Source organism: Amblyomma mixtum, chromosome 9 (genome assembly GCF_055824585.1).
Source record: "Amblyomma mixtum isolate Tamu chromosome 9, ASM5582458v1, whole genome shotgun sequence".
Taxonomy (NCBI): Eukaryota; Metazoa; Arthropoda; class Arachnida; order Ixodida; family Ixodidae; genus Amblyomma; species Amblyomma mixtum.
The window spans coordinates 49,256,076-49,283,724 of NC_143020.1; the positions used below are offsets into that span (position 1 = coordinate 49,256,076).

At 47.8% G+C, this 27,649-nt stretch overlaps 1 protein-coding gene across 1 annotated transcript in view; it reads right to left on the minus strand.

Moving 5' to 3' along the window:
- Positions 1-27,649, minus strand: part of Tnpo-SR (transportin 3) — an 83,202-nt gene that overhangs the window by 31,573 nt on the left and 23,980 nt on the right. The window contains exons 7-16 of the mRNA XM_089559950.1: positions 22,631-22,777; positions 18,904-18,978; positions 15,439-15,542; positions 12,429-12,504; positions 9,933-9,995; positions 8,838-8,984; positions 6,395-6,502; positions 4,464-4,561; positions 3,586-3,725; positions 1,485-1,676 (exon numbers count right to left, since the gene is read on the minus strand). Of these exons, the coding sequence (XP_089416076.1) occupies positions 1,485-1,676; positions 3,586-3,725; positions 4,464-4,561; positions 6,395-6,502; positions 8,838-8,984; positions 9,933-9,995; positions 12,429-12,504; positions 15,439-15,542; positions 18,904-18,978; positions 22,631-22,777 (1,150 nt within the window). The remainder of the gene's footprint in view (positions 1-1,484; positions 1,677-3,585; positions 3,726-4,463; positions 4,562-6,394; positions 6,503-8,837; positions 8,985-9,932; positions 9,996-12,428; positions 12,505-15,438; positions 15,543-18,903; positions 18,979-22,630; positions 22,778-27,649) is intronic.

Here is a 27,649-nt window from a genome sequence, read left to right on the forward strand (position 1 = left end):
AGTGGCCTTGCAACAATGTCATCCACTCCCTAATACAGCTGTTCTTGCCTTGCCAGCTGCATCACCTTCATTTGCATGCCAACCATCATCCTTTGCCTATTCCGTACAGTGGATAAGACAATGTATAAGATTCTGCTCAACATTACACTCTTGCTTTACGTCTCCCCTTGGCTCATTTTATGGCCTGGTACCATAAATAAAAATCACTTTGATGATGATGATTTCAGTTTAATGGCAGAAGGGCTGCTTGACCGTAGAGCACCTTGGTCAACGTGTTTTTTTTTTTTTTCAATATGCGTGAGGTGAGAGTCCCAGAGACCCCCTTTGCCAAACACTTCAACCGCGACAAGCTGACCACTGGCACAGGGAAGACCTCGTGTCTGCTAGGAAACCAGTGGTTAGTACACTGCAGCAGAGGGGATCGAACCCCACCCCTCCTTCCTACGAGGTGGATGCTCAGACGAGCAGGCCCCCACTGCAGTGATCAACATTCAGTTTAGACTCCCTTACTAAGAGTTGGAAAGCTATGGAAAGAAAAATGACAGGTGTAACGTTAGGAGATCGGAAGAGGGCAGAGTGGGTGAGGGAAGAAACCCGGGTTAATGACATCCTCGTCGAAATCAAGGGGAAGAAGTGGGCTTGGGCAGGGCATGGAATGCGAAGGCAGGATAACCGATGGTCCTTAACCCTTTCACTGCCAGGTTTTTTTACTCACATCTGCACACACCCTGCCGGGTTTTTTTTTTGCATGTTATTTTCCTGGAAATATTTTGCTAGTAACGCACTAAAATGCTCTGCAGGACATGTAGACATGTTTATTCAGGATAATCTTATAGATATTAGTTGTAACGAATCAAATCTTCCAGCACCAATCTGGCCTGTCGGACTTCCTCTTCTTACGTGGATTTTTCGGTGGCAGGGGGACTTCATCGCTGTCATCACTCGACAAGGCACTTAGGTGGGCTCCTTCCTCGTTCTCATTATCATTGGACTCCGAATTCACAAGTAATTTTGAATTCCTTCGTCCGTCAAAGCGCGCACGAGTATGGCACATAGCCTCATGGCTGCTGTGCGCAGACCAAAACGAAGCGACTCGGACGTGGAAACATGCGCGCCATCTGTTGTGTAAAATTTACCCTACAAGATCTATGAGTTTATAGCATCTCTCCATAGATGGCGCTACATGTTTGCAATTTTTTTTTTTTACGTGAGCATTATCGGGAGCGGCAGGGGGTGAGTTAAAAAGCCAAAACGAGTTAACTCGGGAGAGGCAGGGGGTGTGCATTTGTGGTAGCCCGAGTTATCTTGGGAGTGGCAGTGAAAGGGTTAAGGGTAACGGAGTGAATTCCAGGAGAAGGCAAGCGCAGCGTCAGAAAGTTAGGTGGGCAGATGAGATTAAGTTTGCGGGGATACGGTGGGTGCAGCTGGCAAAGGACAGGGTTAACGGGAGAGGCCCTTGCCCTGCAGAGGTAAGGGACCCGTACCCTTGAGCAGCCCCAGGGCGGCGCTGGTGGAGACGGAGAGGGTGTCCACGGCGCTGACGATGTGCAGCAGCGCGGGGAAGTGTCCCACCATCTGGGTGCGGCAGGTGGCGCAGACGTTCTGCAGGGAGGAGGCCGCCATGCTGGCCAGGCTCTGCGTCTGCAGAGCCTGCAGCAGGAAGGTCAGCACGGGGTCTGCAGGGAAAGACGGGGAAGACAGATGAGAGAGAGACAGAAACTTGGGGGGGAGAGCCCTCAATGTGTACATCCAAGCTCCCCAGAAAGCAATCGGCACCAGCAGGGTATATTCGTACCAATTTTGATCGATTTATTTTACACAGGCGCCTCAGGAAGAATCTACTGCAGAGTGGGTGACAATAGAGTTCACAATTACAACAGTGAATAGTAACACCAAACACAAGAAAGGAAATAAAAAAAAGAAACACTGGATGAACAGATGCAAGCAGCAAATACAAATGAACAAAAAAGAAATGAAGTGGATGAGAAATGGCTACCCTGCTCATTTCAAATGTCCTTCACAGGCAGCAAATGCAGGGGACAAGTTAATGCCTTTAAAAATGCATTCGCAGGGGGGAAAAGGACTAGATTTAATAAAAGTTACCACTATGTGGATGACAAAAAAAAAAATATCACATCACACAAAGCCATGTTTCCGGGACAGACATAAGAAAGGAGAGAATGACATGACCTCATCCTTATTCCTATGCAGTCTTGTTAACGACACATAAATCTCCATCTTGGTTACTCTGCCATGTTTACAGAGCAGGTAGGAGGATGTTGCTGGGGCTGAAGCCCTGGGATCAAAAGGTATGACTGCTCTCTAGGTATCTCTCTAGTTCCTACACTTCTCAGTTGGCCCCGTGGTGTTTGCAGCGCCCGCAGCTCAAAATTTCAATTCCTCCCTCACAGCATCATGGCACATGCTTGGAAAAACATGCAACAGACACAGCGAAAACGAAAACAAATTATGGGGACACCTAAGCAATTCCTACCATGCACAAATGCAAATGCGGAAGCAAGTGTAATTGGCTCACTAGACCACTGAACCATAGAGTTTCTTACTATTACCTAGAGGGAAAGCTGGCAGCCCGTCTATGGGAGTTTGCATGGCGACCCCTCGAGACCACTTCAGCCACCATGGGCGCTCAGAGCATCATGGGGCGGTGAGCTACTTTTGCGGAACTGCAACTTTTGGCCAAAAAATAATAGAAAAATTAAGCTGTTCGATAACTACAAACGTCCTAACATTCAATATCTTGTCTAATGATTGCAACAAACAAGCAGGAAAGCATTTAAGTGCAAAATTTGCCCAAAATAGGAGACGACTCGCTCTCCTATTGGCCGAGTATTGAACACTACTATAAAAACTAATATTTCGTAATTAACAGGTGCATTTTTGAAAGTAAATATGTTTTCAAAAAAGATGTTGTTGTTTAAATACTATAAGAGGTTTTTTAATGGCATTTCGGAAGAGTGAAACCTTTTATTGGCGTCGTGTGTCTATGCGTTTTCACTACTATGGGTTTTGCGCACTGCGTTCGCGCGAAAGTCGTCTGCGCACACACGAACCGCGTTTTCGGAATGAAACGTCTCAGTAGTGCCACTCCGTGCTCCCCAAAAACTACAACTGTGCCGCAACAAGTAGCTCACCACCCCATGATGCTTTGGGCGTCCATGGTGGCTGAAGTGCAGCGCCGCCAGCTTTCCCTCTAGGTAATAGTAAAAAACTCTATGCACTGAACACTTCAATGGTGCTGTGAGCAGGCAGTGGCGTCCACCTACAAACAGCTATGCTACAAGCAGCTATGTGCCTTTCCTTTTCTCACGACCCAGACTACATTGATTCTGAAAAAAGGAAAGGCACATAACTGGCCCCCTAGGTCAGTGGACACCTCAACTGGACCCCTAGGTCAGTGGACACCTCAACCCTACTTTGAGGTATGTGATGGAGGGGATGCCATGGCCTATTTCTCCAGGAGGGGTGATGACGTCATTTGCATGCCATGTTTCGGCCATGGGTTCCGGATGATGGCGGGGCTTTGACACAATGAGCCGAGTAATGCTCTCCCATTCAAAAACTGACCTAAGTACTGTGGGTGCTTGTCGATCCACTCGCAGAGCTCCCCCAGGAGCTGGATGCTGGTGTGTCGCACGGCCAGGTGGGACTCGGCGGGGAGCTTCAAGATGGCTTCCACCACTTCGGGGACCGTGTCGTTCTCCTCCCTGGGCCGACGAAAGAAGATCACAAGTGAGCAACGATCAACTGATGTCGACATCTCCATCTGGAGCAATTGCCAGCAGAAACCGCAAGGCTAACTCCACTGGTAGCTTACAGCACTTTCAACTCTCTCCATGACCAGAAGCACGTGGCTTTTTCCATCAGTCTAGTTATACAGTTAAACCCAGAAAAAAAATACAGCAATACCTAGTAATCGAGAAAACCCCACAATTTTTCGTTACATCCAGCTTTTGCAGGGTTTAGTATTTCTGATAGCGCTCATGTAGTTTTTTCAGAGTGTTTTGCCTATGCTTTTCTGTTTATGGGGGTTTAACGTCCCAAAGTGATGAAGGCTATGAGAGACCCCATAGTGAAGGGCTCCGGAAATTTAGACCACCTGAAGTTCTTTTAACGTGCACTGACATCGCACAGCACACAGGCCTCTAGAATTTTACCTCCATCGAAATTCAGCCATCGCGGCCAGGATTGAGCTCACGTCTTTCGAGTCAGCAGTCAAGCACCGTAACCACTGAGCCACTGCGGCGGCTGGAGGCGTGATTTTTGACAGCCTCACATTACCGTCCCGGGTCTGACAAAAGAATGCAGGGCATCCCATCCCTGGCATGACTATTCCCATCACTCATACTAGCAACAGTTTTCTTCCCCCTTTTTCTCTCCCGTCGATCATCTTTGAACAGCTACACCAATCACAATAGGGCGGCATTAACAAAAGTACCACTTACGGCACAACATTTTTAGCCACAGCAGCCATGGCGAACAGGGTGGCTTCGGTGACCTCCCACGTGGCCGAGGCACCCTGGTTCTTCAGGTTGGCAAACATCTGTCAGAAAAGCAGAACCAGCAAAAGAAAGACAAAAAAGAAATGTTAAAGGTTAAGCGGGTTCTTTTTTCAAGTTAGCAATTCTCTCTACTAAACTGTGGGGCGCGCAGTGCTCGTCCCCTGTGGTTCGCTTCCCCGCAGTGCACCCTCAACTCGTCCCCGGTGATTCACTTCCCCGCAATGCACCCTGCTTAGTTGTGTTACTTTAACTAACAGGGGAGGGCGCTGGCGTCTCAGGAACACGAGCGCCACAGATGGCATGTTTGCTGCGCACAAGCAGGGGAGTGACGGTCCTCTTCTGTTTGGGGCCTGGGAAGCGCGAGGACCTCAAGCGCGACGCTCCGCTCTTCGTCGGCGGGCGCCTCGTGGTGGGATCATGCCTCCGCCAGCCCTTCCCATCATGTGGGCGAACATTCGTTCGTAACTGTGCTTTTGAGTCAGACGTCCTCGATTCCTCAGTGTATTTTGTTGCTAGCTAGTGTTATTGTGGTTATAGCAATAAATGCCTTGTTTGTGTCAGCCAGTGTGTTGTTCCTTTGTTCCCTCATAGTAAGGCCCACCGTGGTCGGCGCGCACTCGGTAGCGTACATGACCACGGGGTGGGGTCCGGCGGTTTTGAATTGGGTCAGCAGCGGTTAAACGGGGAGAACGTATTTATCTCCCCAATTAAAGCCCCACAAAACTTAGCATGTGGAAAGGCTAATCATAGAATGAAAAGAGCCAACACACGCACGCACTCATTCAACATTTTTCTTTCATGTGCGAGACTGAACACTGTGCTGAAGGACCACCAAAAGTTGCAGCCATATGAATGCAATGACCGGCAAGCTGGCAGTGATTAAGAGATGGTTACAATAGTGTTTGGTGCTACAGTGCTCAATGAAGGACTGGAACTACTATAAATGACTTATTTCTCGCAGTTCAATTGCCAGTGGCAACTCTGACCACATCATATACCATGAACCGAGGAAAGATTTGAAAGGGCACAGGGGAACTACGCACCTGAACTAGTGTGATTCAAACTAGTGAACTAGTGTACACTCCCGACCCTGCGAAATTCTCAACAATTGGGCACAGTTTTCAGCCCTGTAAAGCTACGCTAAAACCACTCAATTTGCAGCAAAAGCTGCATAGGGGAGGGCTGGGTTCCTTCGAAGCACAAGTCAGCTGCTAAAGAAGACTGCACACTTGAGCTCAACACGCTACTTAAAATTTAAGCATCCTTCTAAATTTAGCAACAGCTCCTAGGTACGACATCACTTCCTTTGACAAACTATATCTTTATGCCCAGCAGTCGCATCAGTACTCACATAAGACAGCTTCAAGCACCAACAACAATTCAACCAACAGCCCAGTAAGCTAGTGCTTCCAAGCATGGCACAACCCACAGAATGAAGCAGCGATTAAAGATGAGAAAAGTGACTGTTGTTCAAACTCAGCTGAGCTAGGATATACAGAGCAAAAGCATTGTTAAGCATGGTTAGGCAAGGTTTAGCTTTGGTTCAGCTTTATTGTTTCAAGACTTCAACGAGAGCAAATCGCGTGATGCATCACAAGCCGCAAGTGCAAGAGCGAGCGTCGGGAGCGGCGGACGTGACTGCCAAGCGCGCAGCTATGCCGTCGATGAAGCAGAATATCTAGGCACCTGCCATGCGCGATTTGGCACATGCGGCATGCCTCCCATTCAATGTCAAATCTAAGAGCCAGACGACCTTCAGGCTCAGCATGGGCGAGTAGAGCTTTTCGCACCAAGAGCCATGACTGTAAATGCAGCCACTATGCAAGAGCAACTCCTAGCATGCAACACAAAACACCGGCCAGTCGGCCACGCACCTGCTGGAAGCAGTTGGCCGAACCGACAAGGTAGACCACGTCCTTGATGAGCTCGGAGACGCGGATCCGGAAGTCGCCAAAGTCATCCCTCTCGCTGGGCACTCCTTCCTGCATTGAAAAGCAACACAAGTCAGAACGTGTGACAGCCTATGCTGCAACCTGTGGTAGGAGAACAAGAATTAAGATGACGCGGGGCTTGTGACGAGAAGGGGAAGGAGTTGGTGACCAAAACAAGGACGGAATGTGGGCCTCCAAGCATCGTTCACCAGAAGGAAACATGCACTTTTTCCATCTTTCTTTACAGCATACAAAGAGGAAAACACAGGATAGAGACTACACACCCCTCATGGGTGTCAAAGCCAGGGAACGTTCTCGAGGCTACGTTACACATTAAAGGGGCTGCGAAACACTGCTTGAGGGGATACTGGCAATACTTTAGGTGGGTTCTTTATGTCACACAGATGCTGACTTAAAAAGAATTACAGGAATCGATGCACAGGAACGGGAGTTATTCAATGAAGAAATTTCAAAATACAAGCAAACAAAACGCTGCCCTCAACTCGATTTTGGCGGGGCTTTCCACTCCTATTTCGCTCTCCCTATGACGGCACCTGGCGCAACCAATCAAAACAGCCTGCCAGAGCACGTCGCAGAAGTTTGCACTCCATGGTTGCCTGCTCTCTGTAACTCGTTCTTGCTGAGACTGACGGCGTCGTTTCCATGCCAGAGTGCCCCTGGTGGTGTACTTTTATTTTACTTGCTTTGCAGGGCTTTTATCTCAGACAAACAAGTTGTTTTTGTTGATCTAATATAAAACGCAGACAGGTGACAAAATGTGTCTCTATTTATTCACACAATTTGCGTATATTTACTGTTTGTCCAATCAAGCTCGCGCCAGGTGATGTCATATCCGCTGCTCAAACCCACCACTGTGTGGCGGCACCATCAGAGCCATGAATTTGTTTTTGGGAGGACATTAAAATATTAAAAGACAGAATATACGCAGTATTACCGACGCTAATAGCACCATTGTAACTCACTATATGCGATCAACAGGCAAAACAGTCAACTAAGATTGTGTTTCTGGGCCCCTTTAACACTCACAAAAGGACCACTGCTGCCAGAGCCCCGAAGACAGAACACACCACAAAAAGTGGAGATCACAGGCTCAGTGCTTGTTACTGGAACATCACATTTTCTACAAACTCCTCCAAATCTCAAGAACCCCTAAAATATCAACACCTCTTTTCAAAGAAAGAGATACTAATACTAAACAATCATTCTTTCTACATAGGATTGCAGGCTCCTTCGGGTTGCCTTGGAGAGAGAGCTGCTTTTGCCTCACCCTGCTGAGACAGCCACCAAAGTTGAGTTCTTGTCCACGAGGCCCCGATTGCACAATCCATGCTGACCCGAGGCTGTTCATGTTTTGCTGAAACCTGGAAGCCGGGCTTCAAGCGTTACCCGCCCTAAGCCAGAGTAGTTACAAATACAGAGGCTCGACCAGGCGAGCAAAGCGCCAGCTCACTGCTGATTCACAGCACGGAAATGTACTAATTCCTTAACCCTTTTGCTGTCACGGATGCACCGGTACGTTTTCGCACTTCCCCCCCACAGTGTCACTGACATACCGGTACGTTCTCTATCGTGCGTTCAAAATTTCACGCTTGAGCGCAAAGCTGATGCTCTTGGACAAGCCGCGCCATCTGTTGAATCTTTCTACAAGTTCGTATTTTTGCCCCTTACTGTTTTGGTACGTGTATTAAAGAGTACGGAGCGACTGCCATCCCACCCCTCTCTCTTTGCTGAGTGGCGCGGTCGCTCCGCGTTCGCCGGATCATGACGCGCGCGCATGTGGTTATGGGTCCAAGGGTTGTTCTGCCATCTGCCGCTGTTTTGCAGGTTTTTATTTTTCTTCTGTCGGCGTGTCAGCTACGGTGCTTCAAGTTCAAGGGCGCGCACTGTTGCCACTCCGAGAGTCAAAGAAACCGACACATGACTCGATCGCTGCTTTCGCTCTCTCGTCGCACCCTCGCTTGCGGCTGGCAGCAGCAATCGTAAAGCTCCTCTTTGTTTTAGCCTTTTTCCATCTCCCTCTCTCATCTTTATTACACAGCGTCCCATTTCTCTCCGTTTTGCGGGCCACTGAAAGCACACCCCCGCTGCGCGCGGTTACTTTCGGATATGGCTGACCGCGCAGGACCTTCCTCTGCGCATTGGAGCGGTGGCTCTTCCGATTCTGAATACGAGCCGAGCTCGGATTCAGACTCCGACAGCGTCTCATCCGAGGAAGAGGCGAGTTCCGCATCATCAGATTCTGATGTTGAAACAGCGGGACCATCATCCCGGAAGTGTGCGACACTGGGGGTGCGTCACGGGCAGAAACACCCGACAGCGAAAGGGTTAAATATGGGCAACCAACTGGTCCCAGTTCTTGACCCACCTTGTCCGGATCAAGCTGGCAATGCCGGCACAGGGCCACGATCAGCATCTGGATGTAGCGGCCAAAGAGCGCGTTGAGGGCGTCGTTGCTCTCCTTGTAGAGTGCTTCCGAGAGCCGGTACCACAGGTTGAAGGTGATCTCGGCCACCTGTGCACATGTAATCAATGACAACACTTATTGACAAGCCTCCATGCAATGGCCCCCATGGTGTTACGGGTCAAGGGGGGAAAAACCGTCTTGGAAGTCATTCTCATCATCTACTAGAGTGCTCCAGAAAAGGTTGTATTTGACACTGAGAAAAGAATATTCATCATGATATGCCACAAAATGCGCACAAGAACAAATAGGCTGAAAGCTGCCAATAGCAGGGACACAAAGCCAGCCTGGCTTTAACCAAATTGGCTAAAGAGGTCCTCTTCAGCGCTTGAGTGAAATTTAGCTAGTCTGTGAAAGCTCTATTCTATTGTAAACGCTATCCTTAATGACTGTGACCCCTACCTGGTCGGCATACGCTATAGTACCACATGCTTGCACCCGTCTCAGCCCTACATGCGCCAGTTGGACAAAACATGGCACTCAGAAGAGCTCTCCATCACTGCGTGATGGGCAATGAACCTCTCTTGGACGTCCTGAGGACATCCTGAACGTCCGTAGAACGTCCAAGGAAGTTTTAATGCCCACTGGGTGGCTGTCCTTCCTACTAACACACCCACGGAGTATTTTAAAAAGATACTAGAGCAGAAAATTTCAATCAAGTGCTACCTGGGCTTATACTTCGCTCTTTTGAAAAAAAAAAAAGAAGAAAAGGTAACGAGGGTGTGGGGATTGTCCCTAATATGGACAAAGCTGTGAGCAAATTCTATCTGTTTGCATTACAATCTGGTTCCCTCCCACAGTTGGGGGACACAGCACTACAAATTATGTTTTATCATCACAGTTTTTTTCACAAGACAAGTGAACCAGCTTTTCAACATAAAAGGATCAACAGCCACTGTGTGGCAAGACTAGCGAACTAGGAGGCTGTGTCCCCTGCACAGAAAGGGAAATGCAAAAATAGATAAACAAAACAAATCCATGGACAAAGCAGGCACTCACCTCATAGTCGTAGTGGCCGACACAAGTGAGCAGCAAGTCCAGGCACCGCAGGTCACCCAAGCCCTTCGAGGAACAGAGAACGACGGCAGTGAGGAAAAACGCTTTCCATCATAGACAGCCGCAGCAGTGGTGAATACAGTGAGAGTGACTCTGCTGTGTCCCCTCATTTAAAAATATTCTAAACATGCGCAGTTATGACTGAGATTACAACTTCCAGGCACTGAAGATACATCTTAAATGTTCAACACGGTTTCAGTCTAGGGAAAGCCAGAAGTACCCGCGTTTACTCACGCAATTTGCGCCCGCTCACAATTTGCACAGCCCTGAACTAAGCACGGTTGTGCTCCACCGCGGTTATCAAACTTAACAGCCGTTATCTCAAATCACAGTTCGGCGCTGTCACAAGCCTCACTACCGTTCTAGGTTACGGTGCAACGAACAAAGTGACGCGATGATCCAGAGTGAAGCGACATTTGCAAATATCTTGCAGCGCTAATGGCGCAGTGTCGAGAGTGCCGTCTGACGGCGCTGTCCGGTGGCAGCACTGCCTCCACAACCGAATACATCGCCGTGCCGCCCGCAAGCCACCCGCGCCAAGGAAACTCCAGGGCGGATCCCTGGCGCTAACGTCAGAAAACTGTGCTTCTCTTGTTCTCATAAATAATAAGCCCCAAGATACGGGAATAGCTAAAATGGATCCTCCTTGAGGATCGCTGGCCTGTACCGAGTTGCTGGTAGGAGTAATAACTGCAATACAAGCTAGTTTTACGTTCGCAGCCGCGTAGCAGCTGCCGCCGTTGCAGCGCGACTGACCCGATCTGCTTGCACGCCAGCTCCGCTGCTAAGGCGTAGCTGAAATCGATCATATATATTTCTTTTAATATGAAACAGTTAGGTTGTCAGTAAGGCAGCACCATAGGTAGACCATTCATTGTAGCGTTGGTCAATTCAAAAGCGCCGTCCACTGTGGCTTCGATACGAAACAAATTAGGCCTAGCGACGACTAGGGAGTAGCCCACAGAGCATCGTCGTCCACTGCGCTCGCGGGCAGCACCACTGCGGTAAGCTCGCGAAATCCGGTGCTGCGAGCATTGCGAGCGCGTCACCTACTTTATTGATGCGGCTGGGACCGGGCATTTTTCGGCGTGACGGTGGTAAAATGCGTATCTTGAGCGTCGTGGAGCGTTGCTGCGATACGGTGTGGCTTCGCCGTTGGACAATACTCGAATGCTGCACAAAAGCGCCGCCGCGCGGCACTGTACACGTTGCCTGTTTTGATGCATTTCTCTTGAAACATGATTTAGTGCGAAGAAAGTATGTTCTTGAAGCGGGCCAGCTCGTGCGCTTTTCGCACTCAGACGCTTATGGGCACTTTCTGTCCATGGACGCCGCCATCTCGGTTAGCGACGCAAATCGAGGCAACCGAAGTCGGCAAGCTCGGTTCGCGATAAACGCGGTTTGGTCCGCTCCGTGGACAGCAGTAACCACAGTTCGCGAAAACCGCAGTTACCTAAATCGCGGTCAAGCGTGCCCAATGTAAGAAGTCTGACCTGCAACTTGTTTGCGTTTTTGGCGCTCAAAAGTTTTTTGTAGAAAATTTACTACGTGTAATGATTGCACCCTTAAATTTGCGTCATTTTTTTTCTACAGTGCAATCATTATGCGAGTAAACACTTCAAATTATGAAATGTTCACAGCTACAGGTACTCCTCAAATATGCTCACATTCAAGGAGACCTCTCTTCTAAGAGAAAAATTTCAGTACCCTTGAAATTGCAGTTAAGCCCAAATTTAAAAAGTCGGCAAAATCCACAGTTTACTCTGAAGCGCTGAAATTTCACTCCACCAAAATCCATCTCCTAGCATGCTAACAACCGCACAAAACACATGCCAATCGCGGGAAAAAAAAAAAAAAACATTCATTTGCAGTGAGAGTGGTCCTTTACTTCGGCTCTTTGCCATCGACAACAGCGTTACGCATCCTTTCACATGCCCATCGGGATTGCATTGCGTCTTGCGCGTACTGTGAGCTTGCAGGCCACCTTAGTGCATGTCTACCACGTTGGGTAACGAAAGAAGGAAGGCTGTAAGCAGCAAGCCATGCCGGTAACCCCCCCCCCCCCCCCTTTCGTACAGCCAACAGCCATTTTCACGTACGTGCTCAAATGTCCAATTTGGCACATGCTCCACTCAATTACTCGATCCTGCGGCACAATTTTTCCTCGGGTTTGCTTCAAGCCAGCACTAAAGTTTCGTTATGTCAAAAGTGCAGCAAACTCCACTTCGTTACACTAAACCTAAATATACGAGGTGCTCTACACACACGAAGCTACGAAAAGTGAGAAACTTCATTGCACTAAGCATTTCATTACACTTCAGTGCCTTGTAATCGAGTTTAGCTACGCTACTTCAGGCAGCAAGGTGCCCAGTTGCATTTCAGAAAAGGCTTTAATGAAAAGGCCTTTCAGGTACACAAGAATCAAACTGCAGTGCTCACCTGTCCGGGATGCTGGATCATGTCGTCAAGCAGCGACTCTGCCAGTTCTGTGAATATGCGGCAGTAGTTCATAGACCTGCACGAAGAAAAAGAAAACGGAAAAAAAATGTGGCTGATTACATAAAGTAGTGTGGGCAGATAAAAAAGCAATAATAATAATATTGCCCGGCCCGTACCGCTTAAGGCACTCGGATTGCAATGAGTAGACAGGGCCAAGAGAAAAAGAAATAAAAATAACATTGCCAAGCCTACACCGCGTGAGCACTTAGCCTCAGATTATGTTAAGTAGTGTGGTCAGATACAAAAAAAAATAGAAATAATATTGCCCAGCCCTCACTGCCTAAGGCACAAGACTCGGAAGGAAACACTAGGTCACAGCCTAAACTTAGATTTTTTTTTTCCAGTTTTTTGTCGCACAGACATTGCAACACCAATGCCATTTATACCACCAATTAGGTACCACCACCCTATAGGGCCATCATCATCATCATCATCAGCCTGACTACGCTCACTGCAGGGCCTCTCCCATGTCTCTCCAATCAACCCTGTCCTTCGCCAGTTGCGGCCATCGTATTCCCGCAAATTTCTTAACTTTCTGCCGCCCCCTGCTACGCTTGCCTTCTCTTGGAATCCACTCCGTTACCCTTAAAGGGCAACTGCAGCACTTTTTTGAGAATTTCGCGATATTCAAGAATTCAAATCTATGTAGGCTGTAGGTAAAGCATGCCAAGCGTTTTTGCACTAGCATTTAAAATAGTGATGTAATCGACGATTGAATTTTGCGCTTGTCCTCAGTGCACAGGAGGAGTGCAGGAAAACTCAGCGTGACGTCACGGAAGGTATGATTTCAATTTACCGCTCTCCCCAGCCACACCCTGCCCTGATGCGTTAGACGCTGCCAAACAACTCTCAGAAGGGTTCACCTTCGGTGCCGTTGGTTTTGTTGGTTCAAAGCAGGCGTCTGTGCGTTGGAAATGCACCGATACCTTCGATGACGTCATCATGCGCCCCCCACTTGGCGTTGTGCACTGCGGAGAAGCTTGAAGGGCATCGGGTTTTTAATCGGCGATTACTTCACTATTTCAAGTGCTAGCCCAAAAAGAGTTCGCATGCTTTACCTGCACGTATCACACATTCGACCCTCTTAACTCTTTCGCTACCGCGCCATAAGCGATCGTTCGCATATGATCGATTCAAATCGCCCACGCAAAAAAGCTAATTTTGGAGCGTTGTGGACGTGCTCCGCCATCTAGTTAGCGAGCTCAACAACTGCTCTTTCGATTGCAGCCTTGGTTTCAGTGTTTCGACATGAGGGGGCGCCGTGAAAAATAAAACTTTGAACGGCCGCAGCACCGTCAGCCGGAGAAAATGGCGTCCGCGTCGCCGCGCGCTCCTCGGAAGCGAAAGCTGACACCGAGCACGTCGGCCGGTTTCAGTTTCGTTTTTTGCGACGAAAGCAGCGGTTATTAGTCGGGCAACAATGTACAAACGTTGGATTTCGGTTTCGGCAGCGAGACTTCGCCTCGGGAGCCTGGAACGTCAGCGCGTACTTGCATGTAAGTTCTGTTTTCGTTCGCTGTGTGTTTTCTGCGGTGCATACGGTTTGTAATTGATGACAGTGGTTTATTTTTGTGCTTCAGGGTCTTGACAACGTATGGCGAAGACAGTTTGCCAAATGCTCAAGGTCGCGTCGCGTTTTTCAACCAAGACGACAGCTAGGTGTCCATATCGGCACATCGCTGCGGTGCGGCGCTCGGAGATTCGCTCGAGTTCTCGACTTTTTTTTGATGCTCTTCACGGCGGAAATGATGAAGATCGTGTGCGGAAACACTAATAAGTATGTATGGATGAAGATTTTCAGCAAGTTCGGCGTGACGGCTCATGGGAAGACGTGAATCTGTTGGAGATTCTGATGTTCATTGGAATCATCGTATACATTGGAATTGTTGACCTGCCACGACTGTATCTCTACTGAAATACCAGAATAATCTATTCTGGCCCTCTGCCATCAAAAATCATTTCTCAAAATTGGTTTTTCACTTTATTTGTTTTTGTTTTTTGCACGTAACGGACCCGGATGATTCAGTGGCGGCAGCTTCTATTGGCAACACTTGAAAAGTGTCCTGGCTTTTGAAGCACATCGATAAAACTTATTTCATCGATCCTGATGTTTTAGAGCTTGCCTAAAATGCCAAATTTTATCAGCTGGCTTTCAGGGAGCAGCTCATTCAAGAAATCTTCGGGTATGATGAGGGAAAAGAAGTCCACGCCCCCAATCCTCTCATAGAATCCATTCAACACCAACCGAAAAGAATGAAAAAAAGAAGAAACTACAAGCTCGGCTATCAGAGAACAAGGGAGGAACAAAGATAAAACCTTATGTGAAGCACTTGTCAGTCTACCTCCACTTCACATCTTCACCTCTGACTGCTGTTCACAGTGGCACCACAGTCATGACCCCTGACTTGACAAGCCATGGAGAGTGCAGTAAATTTTTCTCATAGCTGAAACTGTGAATAATGACAGCTATAAACATGTGCAACAGTTTGTATATTCCAGTTTTCCTCTAATCAACTTCGGGCTTAGTGCAGCCGGTAATTTTTGTTTTTGCTATTTACTTTTTTTGTGTTTTTAGCAAATTTCACAAATAAATGTTCATTTACTTTTGCACACACAACTCTGTTGTTTGTTTCATTCAGAAGTGTAACTAATAAGCTACAATTTCATGCATTGCAATATGTGCTGGGTGTATTAGTTCTTGAGAAATAACATTTTCTTTCAGTACGCTCCAAATCGTGCATTTTTCCGCGGTAGCGAAAGAGTTAAGCTTGTTGATTTCTAAAACCTATGCAGTTTCCCCTTACGGGCCAGCGGTTATCCTGCCTTCGCGTTACATGCCCTGCCCAAGCCCACTTCTTCCTCTTGATTTCGACTACGATGTCATTAACTGCCATATAAAAGGCAGCATGCGAAGGAAGGGCCCAAAGTGTGGAGTTCCTTCAGTGCGCACCTGTCCTGGTCTTCCTGGGCAACGGACATGTGGTAGGCATCCACGAGGGAGTAGACACCCTGCATCAAGATCTGAGCCAGGGCTGTCTCCTGGGACGCCCTTTGCTGCAGGGAAAGAGGGGAAAGAAAAATTATGCAGGATGAAAACAAACACGCGTAGACTAAGCCAGCTTCAATGAATTGAAGCTGGCCGCCAGATTTATTTGTTCAGACTACTCTCATTATACTAGCGTTACAGCACTAAAATCTCAGCTTAATCTCCCAACACTGGCCTGTCGGCGTAAAATCGCCGTCTTTCGCTGTATCATAAATTTTATCACACTTCCGATCATGAAACTGCCCCGATAACACGCGCTCATCGCTTTTCTCGTCATAGTCACCCCTAACGCCGTCTACCCTGAACGGGCCCACACCGAAACATATAAAATGTCATTTTTTCTTCGAACAGCCAATGACTGGAATGACCTTCCATCCGAAGTGGCGACCATCATCAATCGTGTTCTATTCAAAACCACCATTGAAGACCATCTGTGTTCATATTAACTCTTTTGTTTGCCCACCCCTCATGTAATGTCCCCTGTGGACCCTTGAGGAAACAATAAATAAATAAATAAATAAAAGGGCAGCGGTGGCTGAAGTCGCAAAAAGAAAGAAGGCAAAGAAGAAGAAAAAGTAAGGTTTGCCTTGGTTTATTGGGGTTTGACGTCCCAAAGCGACTGAGGCTATGAGAGACGCCGTAGTGAAGGGCTCCGGAGATTTCGACCACCTGGGGTTCTTTAACGTACACTGACATCGCACAGCACACGGGCCTCTAGAATTTCGCCTCCATCGAAATTCGGCGGCCGCGGCCGGGATCGAACCCGCGTCTTTCGGCTCAGCAGTTGAGCGCCGTAACTACTGAGCTGCCGCAGCGGGGCAGGAAAAAAAAGAGAGAAGACGAAGAATAAGAAAAGTAAGGTTAAGGATGAGAAAAGAATAAAAAGAATACAGTAGAACCCCTCTATAGTAAAGTGACTCTGTAGCAGCAAAAATCTCTACTATATCAGTTGTTGGCAATGGCATGGCTCTGAGGATGCCCTATGGTAATTAATTGGCTACTTAATAAGCACAAAAGAAGCACTCACGAATACCTTCCATCCTGCTGTTATTGTTGCCCCTGGCGATAAGGTTACCGTATTTACTCGAATCTAGGCCGGCCACGATTCTAAGCCGAGACCCGAAAGTTGAAGGCCACAGAAAAAAAAAAACTTACCTCGATTGTAGGCCGGCCGAAAAAACAACTGCGAACAAGAGGCACAGCACGCAAACGACATTTATTGCAAGGAACCCGCTCAGGCTGATCCCGGGCTGGCGTTTGGGCGAGGAGACATATGCAACGCCAGCCCGGGATCAGCCGCTGAAGTCCCGCCTGGCTTGAAGATTCGACGACTGCTCAGCAGCGAATATAACTTTCCGCTTGAAGGCGGCACTATAATGGCACCGCCTGTTTGGTGCCATGGTGTTGGTGATAAAAACCACGCATGAAAACTTCACCGCATGAGAACAGAACAAGGCCAAAATGGCAGCCAGTGCTCATGTGTGCTTTGATCAGTATCGGCTATGGATAGCAACGGCTACGGATAGCAACGGCTACAGTGCTGTCTTTCGTTGGCGTTTTGTGGGGGCGCCACCTGCGTGCTACATTTATTCGTATTTTACGAATACGAAACCTCGAAACGAAATCCTCGAATCTAAGCCGACATAAGAGTTGTACATCTCGTTTTTTTGAAAAAACTATCGGCCTAGATTCGAATAAATACGGTAGGTTTGAGGGCGTTTAACATCCCGCGTTTAACATTTATTTTCAGCTATCAAATTCCACGTTATCACATTTTCGAATCTGTTTACATCTTGAGGAACCATCACACCTGCACAAATACAGTGCAGCTACGAATATAACGGCAAGTTTGATTTCACGTGAAAACAGAAGTTTTGCATGAACACAGTGTCATTTTCCGCAGCCTCAGCGTCGTTTATGAGGCAACAGTTAAACACGCGACACAGTCGACGCCGGTACCACTCAAACACCGCCGCGCCTCCACGAATTTCGCCCTTTTCTTATCTTCCCTACTCTTGACTGCATTTTTCTGTCTTTCCTTTGTCAGCAACCCGCGACTCCTTCTTTCTGCATTCATAGCCAACTTTACTCAATTTTTTGTTCCGTGCGCGGCACGTGCTTTGACTCATGGCTTCAAGGACTTTTAAGAAGTTGGCTTCTCCTCAAAGCTTCCGAGCTTAGTGGCGAAGCAACTCTTTAAAAAAAAAAAAAAAACTTCGGCTTATCGTTTTTGGCATGCATTTTACCTCCGAATGTCTGCCTGATGCGTGTTGCATTGTCATCATTCCGTTGTAGGTAAGTTGCCACAGCCAGACGCTCTTTACTATAGCCATTTTTTTTTAATCTTTACTATAACCAAAAAAAAAATGTATAGTCCCCTATGGGAGGCAAAATGGGACCACAGTTCACTACTAAACCCAGGTTTTCACTATATCCAAGTTTACTACAGCAGGGTTCTACTACTGTACAAGGAAGAGCAGAAATAAGACTGCAGACAAATCTCAAGCGAGACGGAAGAGGAAGATGAAGCGGAAAAACTGAATAATGTTCACACAAGTGGTAAAGCGGAAAATCACCGCTAGCTGGTCGGTGATAGTGCTTACAGACAGAGAGGTGCAGCTCATGTGGGATGCCCACGTGGGGTTCCCGCAGACAGCTATTCAAGTTTACAGGTTCACAACAGCCTCTTCAATTTCATTTCCCTCAGAGATGTTTTCAAGGTTTTTGTGCATTTCTCTTGTACTGAAGTGTCTTCCCTGCACTTCTCCCGGCCCACGCAGTGAAAGCCTCTTGCTGTGTTTGTTAAGTGACAGCCAGAAACAGTCTGATGACTCAGTGGCCTGTTTTCAACTGCAATTTTCATTTACACAGTATAGAATTGCATGGGGTCATAAAAAATACTCGTGTTCCAAACAAGAAGCGATGGTGCCTTCAACTGACTTGTGTGTACAATTAGAGACAACTTGTTATTTTTCACACATATTCCTTCCTCAAGAAACACTCCGCTAACAGTTCTGACTAACAGGAAGAATGTTTGTGGTTGGAGAAATAGATAAGTATATGCTTGACTTGCTGCACCGATGCCTGGTTCTCAAAGACGAGGTCTGCCCAAGTATTTCGCGAGGTTGTCACAGAAGTGGGAGTTGTCTGTAATTGTACACACGTCTTTCTCGAATTCCTTGCCTCAATCTATCGAAAAGCTGAAACAGCTGAAATTTCGCGTGAGGAAGTAACTTAATCGCCGGCAATTTTTTCAGGGGGTGTTTAGCGCCGGTTTTTTGTAGAAAACTGCCAATCCAACAACTTGACAGTCTTGCCTCGCATACAGTGTGTAGCTGTGCGTTCAAGAACAATAGCTGCAGCGTTTACCCCGAGGAGGATGAGTGCATTGCAGATGCAGTCGGTCGCTGTCTCGTGGACACTGGACGAGGAACCAGGGTTTTTCTGCAGTGGGCACACAGAACAAGCAGTAGTGAGAGGCCATGTTCCATTTCATTTATTCATTTCAACATTTAATTTCAAATATCCACTGAAAGTCATACTCAAAACACGGCAGCCAGTCAGACAAAATTAGAACGCCTACACAAGCCTTGGAAAGCTTCATCCCGCACCGTACTCAGGACTTGCACTGTCGCTGAATTTACAATTTACAGCACCTAATTGAATTTTCGTTTTTTGTAAAAGCCAACTGGTTGGCTGTTTGTAGCTATGTCGAAGTTAGTTTGGCACCAAAGTCCGCATCTCTGTGTGCTGCTGAGAGAAATCAGGTTAAAAAAAAAGAATCCTGTGTAACTGCTATTCGATTTAAACTTGTGACAATGATCACGAAAAAGACTCCGCGATTTCCGCTTGCAAGTTAAAGGCCGATAGATCGGCACCAAAAAGAATTATTGACGTCAATGCAGTTTGCCCGAGAAAACAGCTGGGCAGTCAATGCAGTTTGCCTGAGAAAACAGCTTGTTTTTGCGGCGTGGCTACGGCTTGGCTTTGCTATTGGCGCGTGGCTACGGCTTGGCTTCGTTACTCTCGACAAACGACGTCACGACGTCGTTTCTTTGTTGATCCGTTGGGTGCGCCAGGGGGTTGCGATGTGCCGTGCGCCTGTTGACAACGCACGTGCTCGCATGTAAGGCACGCTTCGTGAAGTGGATATTGTTTTAGGGAGCACGATGTCATGGTCTCGAAAGCAGTACTCGGCTACTTTCAAGCAATTTTAGCTGCAGAGAACATCAGCAACGGTGCGGCCGGGAGGCAGTTTGATGTCGTTGAAGGAAGCATTCGTGGATGGCCACGACAGGAAGAAGCTCTTTTCGCGTGCAGCGGAATGCGACGAAGCTTTTGCGGCCGCTTGATGTTTGTGTAAACAAACCGTTCAGGGACGCAGTCAAGCAGTGCTACGCAGAGTGGATGCGCTCAGGTGAGCCTGCACTGACGCCAACCAAGCGGCTGAAGCGGGCTTAGAAGTGCGGCATCTCGAACGCCCTCGATGGCACGGAAGATGAGCACATTTGGGATGATTTGTCAGACAAAGAAATGTCTGAAGAAAGCGCTACTGAAGAAGAAAGTAATTGAAGTGAAGTGCGGGATGCGATTTGAATAAATGCCTTCTATGAGCTTGCGTCACTCGTGTTATACGCGGGTGAAACTTTTTTTGCCCATTTCGCGTCTCTAAAACTTCACCTGTATTATATTCGGGTTCGTATTACAGTCAAACCCGACTATATCGAACCCGTTTACATCGAATTACCCCGTATATCGAACAATTTATGAACATTGTATTGCTAAAATGAGAATATATAGCAAAAAATACTAATATATCGAACAAAAATAGCAGCCGCGCTTGATATATCGAACTTCAAGCCGCGCAAAACTGCTCCAGAAGTTGGCTTTCCCGCGTGGCGGCCGGGCGAGCTGCGCCAACATCCATCCCCCCCCCCCCCCCCCCCCCCCCCCCCCCCTTGGCCAAAGTGGTTTAGCCCAACAGCGCTCGCACGGCGCTGCTATAAATAGGGTCCCAGCGCTGCTCTCGCTCCCTCAGACAGCTACCCGGCCACCCCTAGCAGAAGTGGTTCGACCGCGCACTCAGTTTACTCGCAGCCACGTGCGCCTGCATTCTGGTGTGCGACTCGCGCGACTGCCATTGTGACTGCGTTGTTCCGTGTGCTTCGTTGCTTTGTGGGAGCGGTGAGCTCGTCCGCTTCGTGAAAGATGGCTGCTGTGAAGCGACAGAACCTAACCATATCTTCAAAGCTGGAGATCATCAGAAGAGTTGAGCGCGGAGAAAAGAAGTCGGATGTCGCCGCAGCGTACAGCATCCCCAGAAGCACGCTGAGTACGATTTTGAAAAATAAGGCCGACATTAGGGCTAAGGCGGACAAGAGGCCTGCTGCTACCACCAGCGCTCGACGAGTACGAACGGCTGCATTTGAAGACGTAGAGGCAGCAGTGTATAAGTGGTTTGTTGACGTTAGGTCGCAAAACATCCCCGTTTCTGGCCCAATGATCGAACAGAAAGCAAAGGATTTCGCTTTCTTGCTGAACAGACCCGACTTCAGAGGCGGCTCAGGCTGGCTACAGCGGTTTAAAGAGCGTCACGGCATTGTCGGCCGTGCTGTCACCGGTGAAAGCCGCGCTGTAGATCTCGGCAGCGTGCAAAAGTGGATTGATGAAAATTGGAACGACATTACAACAAGGTACCATCCCCGTGATATATTTAACGCCGATGAGACTGCTTTGTTCTGGCAAATGCTTCCGAACAGAACGCTGGCCTGTCGTGATGACAAGTCCCACGGCGGGAAGGTCAATAAAGCCAGAATATCCGTGTTGCTCGCCACCAACGTCGACGGGTCAACCAAGCTTCGACCGCTCGTAATAGGAAAGAGCAAATCGCCGCGGTGCCTCAAGAACGCACTTTCTGTTCCGGTGTCTTACAGATCGAATGGGAAAGCTTGGATGACAAGCGAACTTTTTGGCAAGTGGCTCAAGTCCTGGGACGACGACCTGGTAAGCCAAGGCAGAAAGGTCTGCTTACTGGTTGATAACTGCTCTGCCCACCATTGCAACGTCAGCGTCAGCAACATCGAGCTTCGTTTTCTTCCGCCCAACACAACGTCGGTGCTGCAGCCTTTAGACCAAGGTGTCATTCGTGCACTGAAGGCAGGCTACAGAAAGCGACTTGTGCAGAGGCTTTTGCTAAACCTCCGCACTGGCCGGGAGCTGAAAATTGACCTCCTGGGAGCAATAACCATGCTGAATGCGTCATGGAACGACGTCAAACAAGAAACAATTCAAAACTGCTTCCGTCATTGTGGACTCTCTGCTTCCGGCGAGGCTGGCACGAGCTCATCAAGCAATCACCATGAACCCCTGGATAGCGGTGAACAGCTGGAGGAACTTGATGAATTGTTTAGCCAGCTTGCCGAGTTCCCGGGTGCTGTTTGTGATGGGACTGCAGCAACAGACTTCGTCTCCGTCGACGACGATGTTCCGACAACCGGAGAGCTCACTGACGAAGACATCATTGCCGACCTCACTAAGGATGCCGCCGGCGACAGTAACTGTGAGGCTACGACGAGTTCGGACCCGCCATCGTGTTCCGACGCACTTAACGCGCTGAGCGTTGTTCGCCGTCACTGTGAGTCAATAGAAGGCTGTGGGCTCAGCTGTTCTCAGTCGCTCGATAACGTTGAGAAGTGCATGCTGAATAATGCTTTGAAAATCAAAAAGCAGAAGAAGATCAACGACTATTTCTCGCATTAATAGTCCCACCGTACATGTTTTTATCAAATAAAGAATGCTTTTTACTGAGGTGCGGTTTGTACATTGTCAAATTTGTTAAAAGCTTTAATTCGAATTACACGATATATCGAACTGATTCCCGTTTTTTTACGAGTTCGATATATCCGGGTTTGACTGTATACGCGGGTTTTTAAGGTACTACTTAGGTGAAAAAATAATTGACTTCAGTCAAAACAAAAAATGGCACCTGACAGGGTTAATAAAGAAGTAGCGAAGCACAGCTAGCCATAAGTGGAAGAAAACAAGAGGCTACCAGGAACAGCCCCCTTGCCCCCCCCAACCAGGAACCAGTGCTTACCAGGGCCTCGAAGATGCAGGTCAGCAGCTTGTGGAGGGTTGTGTCGTCTAGCCGCAGGCCCCCCACCGAGAACCAGCTGCCCAGGCAACGGAACACACGGGCACGCAGCCGGTCGTCCGGATTCTGGGCCGGCTGCAGGCACGCATCCTGCATAAACACAGCCACAAAGCAGAACATGATAGGCTGTGCCACACACCACAGCCTGCTGAGATAGTGGCAACCAAGGGTTCAGCAAGCCCAGATCATGCCTGCAAACTTGTTTACGCAGCAACATCTTATGATCAAACAAATCAAACTGAGTATATAACTCAGACTCTGAAAACAGTGTTGAGTCATATGTTCAGCTATACTACAAAAACACAACAGCAATTCCTTTATTACAGGGACTATGAAATAAATTTATTGAGATTACGTAAAGATAGGCAATCCATCACTCGTCCCCCCAGCGCAAGAATTTTTGAGCTAGCATCAATAACAATGAAGTTATAGACGATTAAAAATCACGCTCCTCCTCTCCCCCCTCAACTCGTACGCGCGGGGCACCATAAAAAAAAAATAAAGAAAGCATCTCTGGGACTGGGCTCCGCCCATGAATACGTCATTCGCTGACGTTCGGTTTACGACTTCCGGTTCTCGCACTCCCGAGGAGCAGCGTGCGTCGGCAGCGTCTCTCCGGTCTCTGCGCTTTCTTAGCTCCCGAACTCGCGACAGAAAGAGGCGGCAGAGATAAATTGAAACCATACGTGCGAAGGCAATGCCTAGCTGGCATTGCCTTCACGATTTTAAAAATTCATAATAAATTGCCGGCTCAGTTCCGAAGACTCATACTTGGTGTCAATGCTTCTGAGCATCACTTCTAACATTTACAAGCGGCTTTTAATTCTTTGCATGGTCCCTTTAATCATTTGAAAAAGCGGCAGTGCTTCGTGTGCGATCTTGGAATTCAAAAGAAAGAAATAGGGCTCACCGGGTGGTAGACCTACCGGAAAAGTCACGTGATCGCTTCCGGCTGAAGAAATACCTACATCCTGCATCAGCAGGGTTGTTGACTGCCAACACTCAAGCGCCACGTGACGTGCAGGTGGATGTAAATAGTGATGCCTAACCTCTCCTGCTTTTCCATGAAATATTTGTTGGTAGTGGTGGCCACACCCGAATCTCAAGAGCGCAGGTAAAAAACTTTGACCTATAGTATAGGGATCACCGCGTGGCATTCGCCCACGATCGATATGTAAGTTTTAATCATGTTTATTTATTTATTTATTTACAGAATACCTGCGTCGCCTCGAAGGCATTACCGCAGGGGAGACAGTTTCAAAACAACGCATTCATTTTCACACAAAAAGCAACAAGAACATTAACATTTATCTCATTATCTCTTACATTTATCTCTTAGAATTCTTCTGTTTCGTGTGCCGAGCAATGCCTGCGTCGTCAAAAGTGCGCATAGATCACGTAAGGCATAAAAACTTCGATATAATTAAGGTTTCGTCTCTCTCTTCAGTAAAAACGATAAAAACAGCCTTCGTCAAGAGGCAGAACGGCCACTAATGACCTTTATCCCCTATTCTCTGTCTTCAATTTCTTCCCCTCTTCAAACTTTTCTGGCATCTTAATTTCTGCATACACTGACAGCCCGACAGGCCCAAATGTGACTGAGCAAGCTTGTTTGATTACCATGTTTAGTGACACACACCTCCTTGACAAAAGGCTTTCCCCCGCAAATTTCGACTGCTAAACAAGAATCGGACGGAAACATCAAAAGCACGTTCTCGTGCACAAATCCTGCACAAAGAAGACAGGATGAAGCACCGGAACGGTAATAAACTGAACATGGAAACCAATAAAGTGTAATGCGTTTCGTCTGGAAGATTTACAACCCCATTTGTACTGAAGGCTAACTCCTTCCCTATACCCAAGCACCTTCTGTTGCCAGTTTTTGAAATTTAAAAGACGAGGGCACTGAGCCACCACCCAAACTCTTGAACTTATACACCCAACTGCCGATAATTGAGAACCACTTGATGAAAGGAGTGAAAATTTGCTAAAATTACGCCAAGCCTAAATTTCGAGGAGCCTTTTTAATACTTCCGATGCTGATGGCCTGAAAGAGGCAGTCTGAATAAACCGAATGTTAGTATCAAGCGAGTTAGAATTACCGTATTTACTCGCGTAATGAACCCACCTTTTTTCCACATAGATTGACATAAATTTAGGGGGTGGGTTCATTACGCGGGAAAAAATTTTTCGAAATTTTTGAGAAGGTCGAAATTTCATGTCACATTGAAGAAAATCGCGGTCACAACCTTACCTTTATAGTACAAACACGTACGCGATGAATGTGAATAAAAATACATTTTTATTCACAAGCCTCCGGCTACTTAAGGGGGGACATGGGTCTTAGAAAATGTTTTTTATTTACAGACCAAATGCAATGAAACTGCATAGCCTTATTCAGTTTTTTCTGCTGATTTCAAATATGCAATTTATATATTTCTAGGCCAATTAGTTCCTGAGATATTAATATATATCATGCCATTGTCTGCTGAAACAATAGAAAAAAAATGGGCTACCAGAAATTTAATTTTAATATGTGGGTAGATACTACAATGTGTGAGGAATGCAACGCTGGAAGCAGTTTTCAGTTTTTTGTCCATGTGGACAAATGGGCTTATAGTTAGTTTCATGTGTGTCGTGTGTTTTCTGACACTGTATGTCTGGTTAACTCAATTGAAAACTAACTACTAAGCCCATTTGTCCACACGGACAAAAAACTGAAAACTGCTTCCAGCGTTGCATTCCTCACACATTGTAGTGTCTACCCACATATTAAAATTAAATTTCTGGAGGCCCATTTTTTTTCTATTGTTTCAGCAGACAATGGCATGATATATATTAATATCTCAGGAACTAATTGGCTTAGAAATATATAAATTGCATATTTGAAATCATCAGAAAAAACTGAATAAGTCTGTGCAGTTTCATTGCATTTGGTCAGTAAATAAAAAACATTTCTCTAAGACCCATGTCCCCCCTTAAGACCTCACTCGGTCTCGCTATCTGAGTCACTTCGACTAATGTCGCTTGCCACATCGTCAGCATCGGCGTCGGCCCACAGTGCGTCGTCTTCAGTGCCGTCAAGGCTGTTGGAGATGCCGGTCTTTTTGAAGCTGTGGATGATGACCTCAGTGGATATCATGCTCCACGCTTCAAGGACCCATCGGCACAGCATGTCGATGGTGGGCCTCCTGATCCTGCCTGCAGGAGTAAGGTCGTGGTTCCCCGCGGCCATCCACTCAGCATAGAGCCGCCGCACGTTGTCCTTGAAGGGCTTATTCACTGACACATCAAGGGGCTGCAGCAGTGATGTAAGGCCACCTGGGATGACAGCGAGGTCCGTGCGCAACTCGGTCATTCGGCGGCGGACATTTTTTTCGAGATGACCGCGGAAGCTGTCGAGAACGAGCAGCGATGGCAGAAGGAGTGCTCCGGGCCGCCGTCCCCAGACTGTTTTCAGCCAGTCGGACATAAGATCAGCCGACATCCACCCCTTCTCATGTGCGCGAACGTGGATACCAGCCGGAAGAGCTCCCTTTGGCAGAGTTTTTCTCTTGAAGATAACGAACGGAGGCAGCTTCCTGCCGTCCGCTGTTATCGCCAACATCACTGTACACCGCTGCTTCTCAGCGCCCGTCGTCTTCACCAGCACACTTTTAGAACCTTTGGTATCGACCGTGCTGTTTCTCGGCATGTCGAAGCATATAGGCGTCTGGTCCGCGTTCCCGATCTGCGAGAGCAGAAACTTTTTCTCCTCACGGACACGAATAACAAAGCGGTGGAAATCACGCACTTTGTCGTCGCAATCCGCCGGCAGCCGTTGGCATAACGTTGTGCGCCTTCTGAGGCACAGCCCGTTCCGTCGCATGAAACGCGTCGTCCAGCCAAAACTGGCCTTAAATTCATTTGCGGGAATGCCATGGCCTCTTGCAGTGGCCCGCGCGTGATTCTGTATGAGCTCATGGGACACGGCACATCCTTCATTGCGGAGCCTCTTGACATAATTCAAGACTTCTTCTTCCACGCGAGGAAACTTGCCCTGCTTCGGCCCTCGAAAGGCGCGGCGATCTTTCTTCGTCGCTCTCAGTTCGTCCTGCTGGTTCCTCCAGTAGCGCACACGCACGGGGTCCACACTGAAATGCCGTCCAGCCGCACGGTTTCCATGCTCTAAGGCATGCTCCACAACCTTGAGTTTGAAAGCTGCCGTGTAACTAGCGTAACGCCCCATCACACAACGCACAGCACGCACGAAATAACGCCAAGGCCGTAGCGCGCACTCAACTCCAACAGCAACAAAGCGAAGTGCTAGCGAAATGGCGACCAGCGCCGTTGAAGTGCGTTTGTCTTTACTTCGCACTGCTGCCGCCGCGCAGGCATGGCGCTATAAGCAGAGGTTTCGTTTTCGATTTCATGGAAGCCACTCGGCAACGTGCACGATCATCATCATCGCTATAAGAAAACGATGAATTAGAAAAGTTTGACAAACTGGGTCTTGAAATACAAAGAAAAAATAATAGCGTAAATAGAATAGCGTAATGGAAGCTGCGTCACCCCATTTCAATGACGATGCTCCAGTAAATCCCTTTTGCGCATCCGCCAACGAAGCACGCAGTCGATGCCCGCGTTGTTCGTGTCGCCGGTGCTCAGCATCATTCGCTTCAAAAGATGCTTATCACGGTGCGATCTGACAATTTTATGGTCGTCGACAGCGCCGGTCATTTCCGCCAAGATAACTCGAAGATGCACACACACGACGCATGGACCCCCAGGGCGGGTGCGCGTTATTTCGGCGACGGAAAAAAAAAAATTCATTTCTCGTCTAAGAAAGTGGGGGGTGGGTTCATTACGCGAGTGGGTTCATTACGCGAGTAAATACGGTAACATTAACCACAGCCCGGCCTATAACCACTTTGATACCTTGCCCTTTTTTGCGGCCCAACAAACACGATTCTCAAGCACACC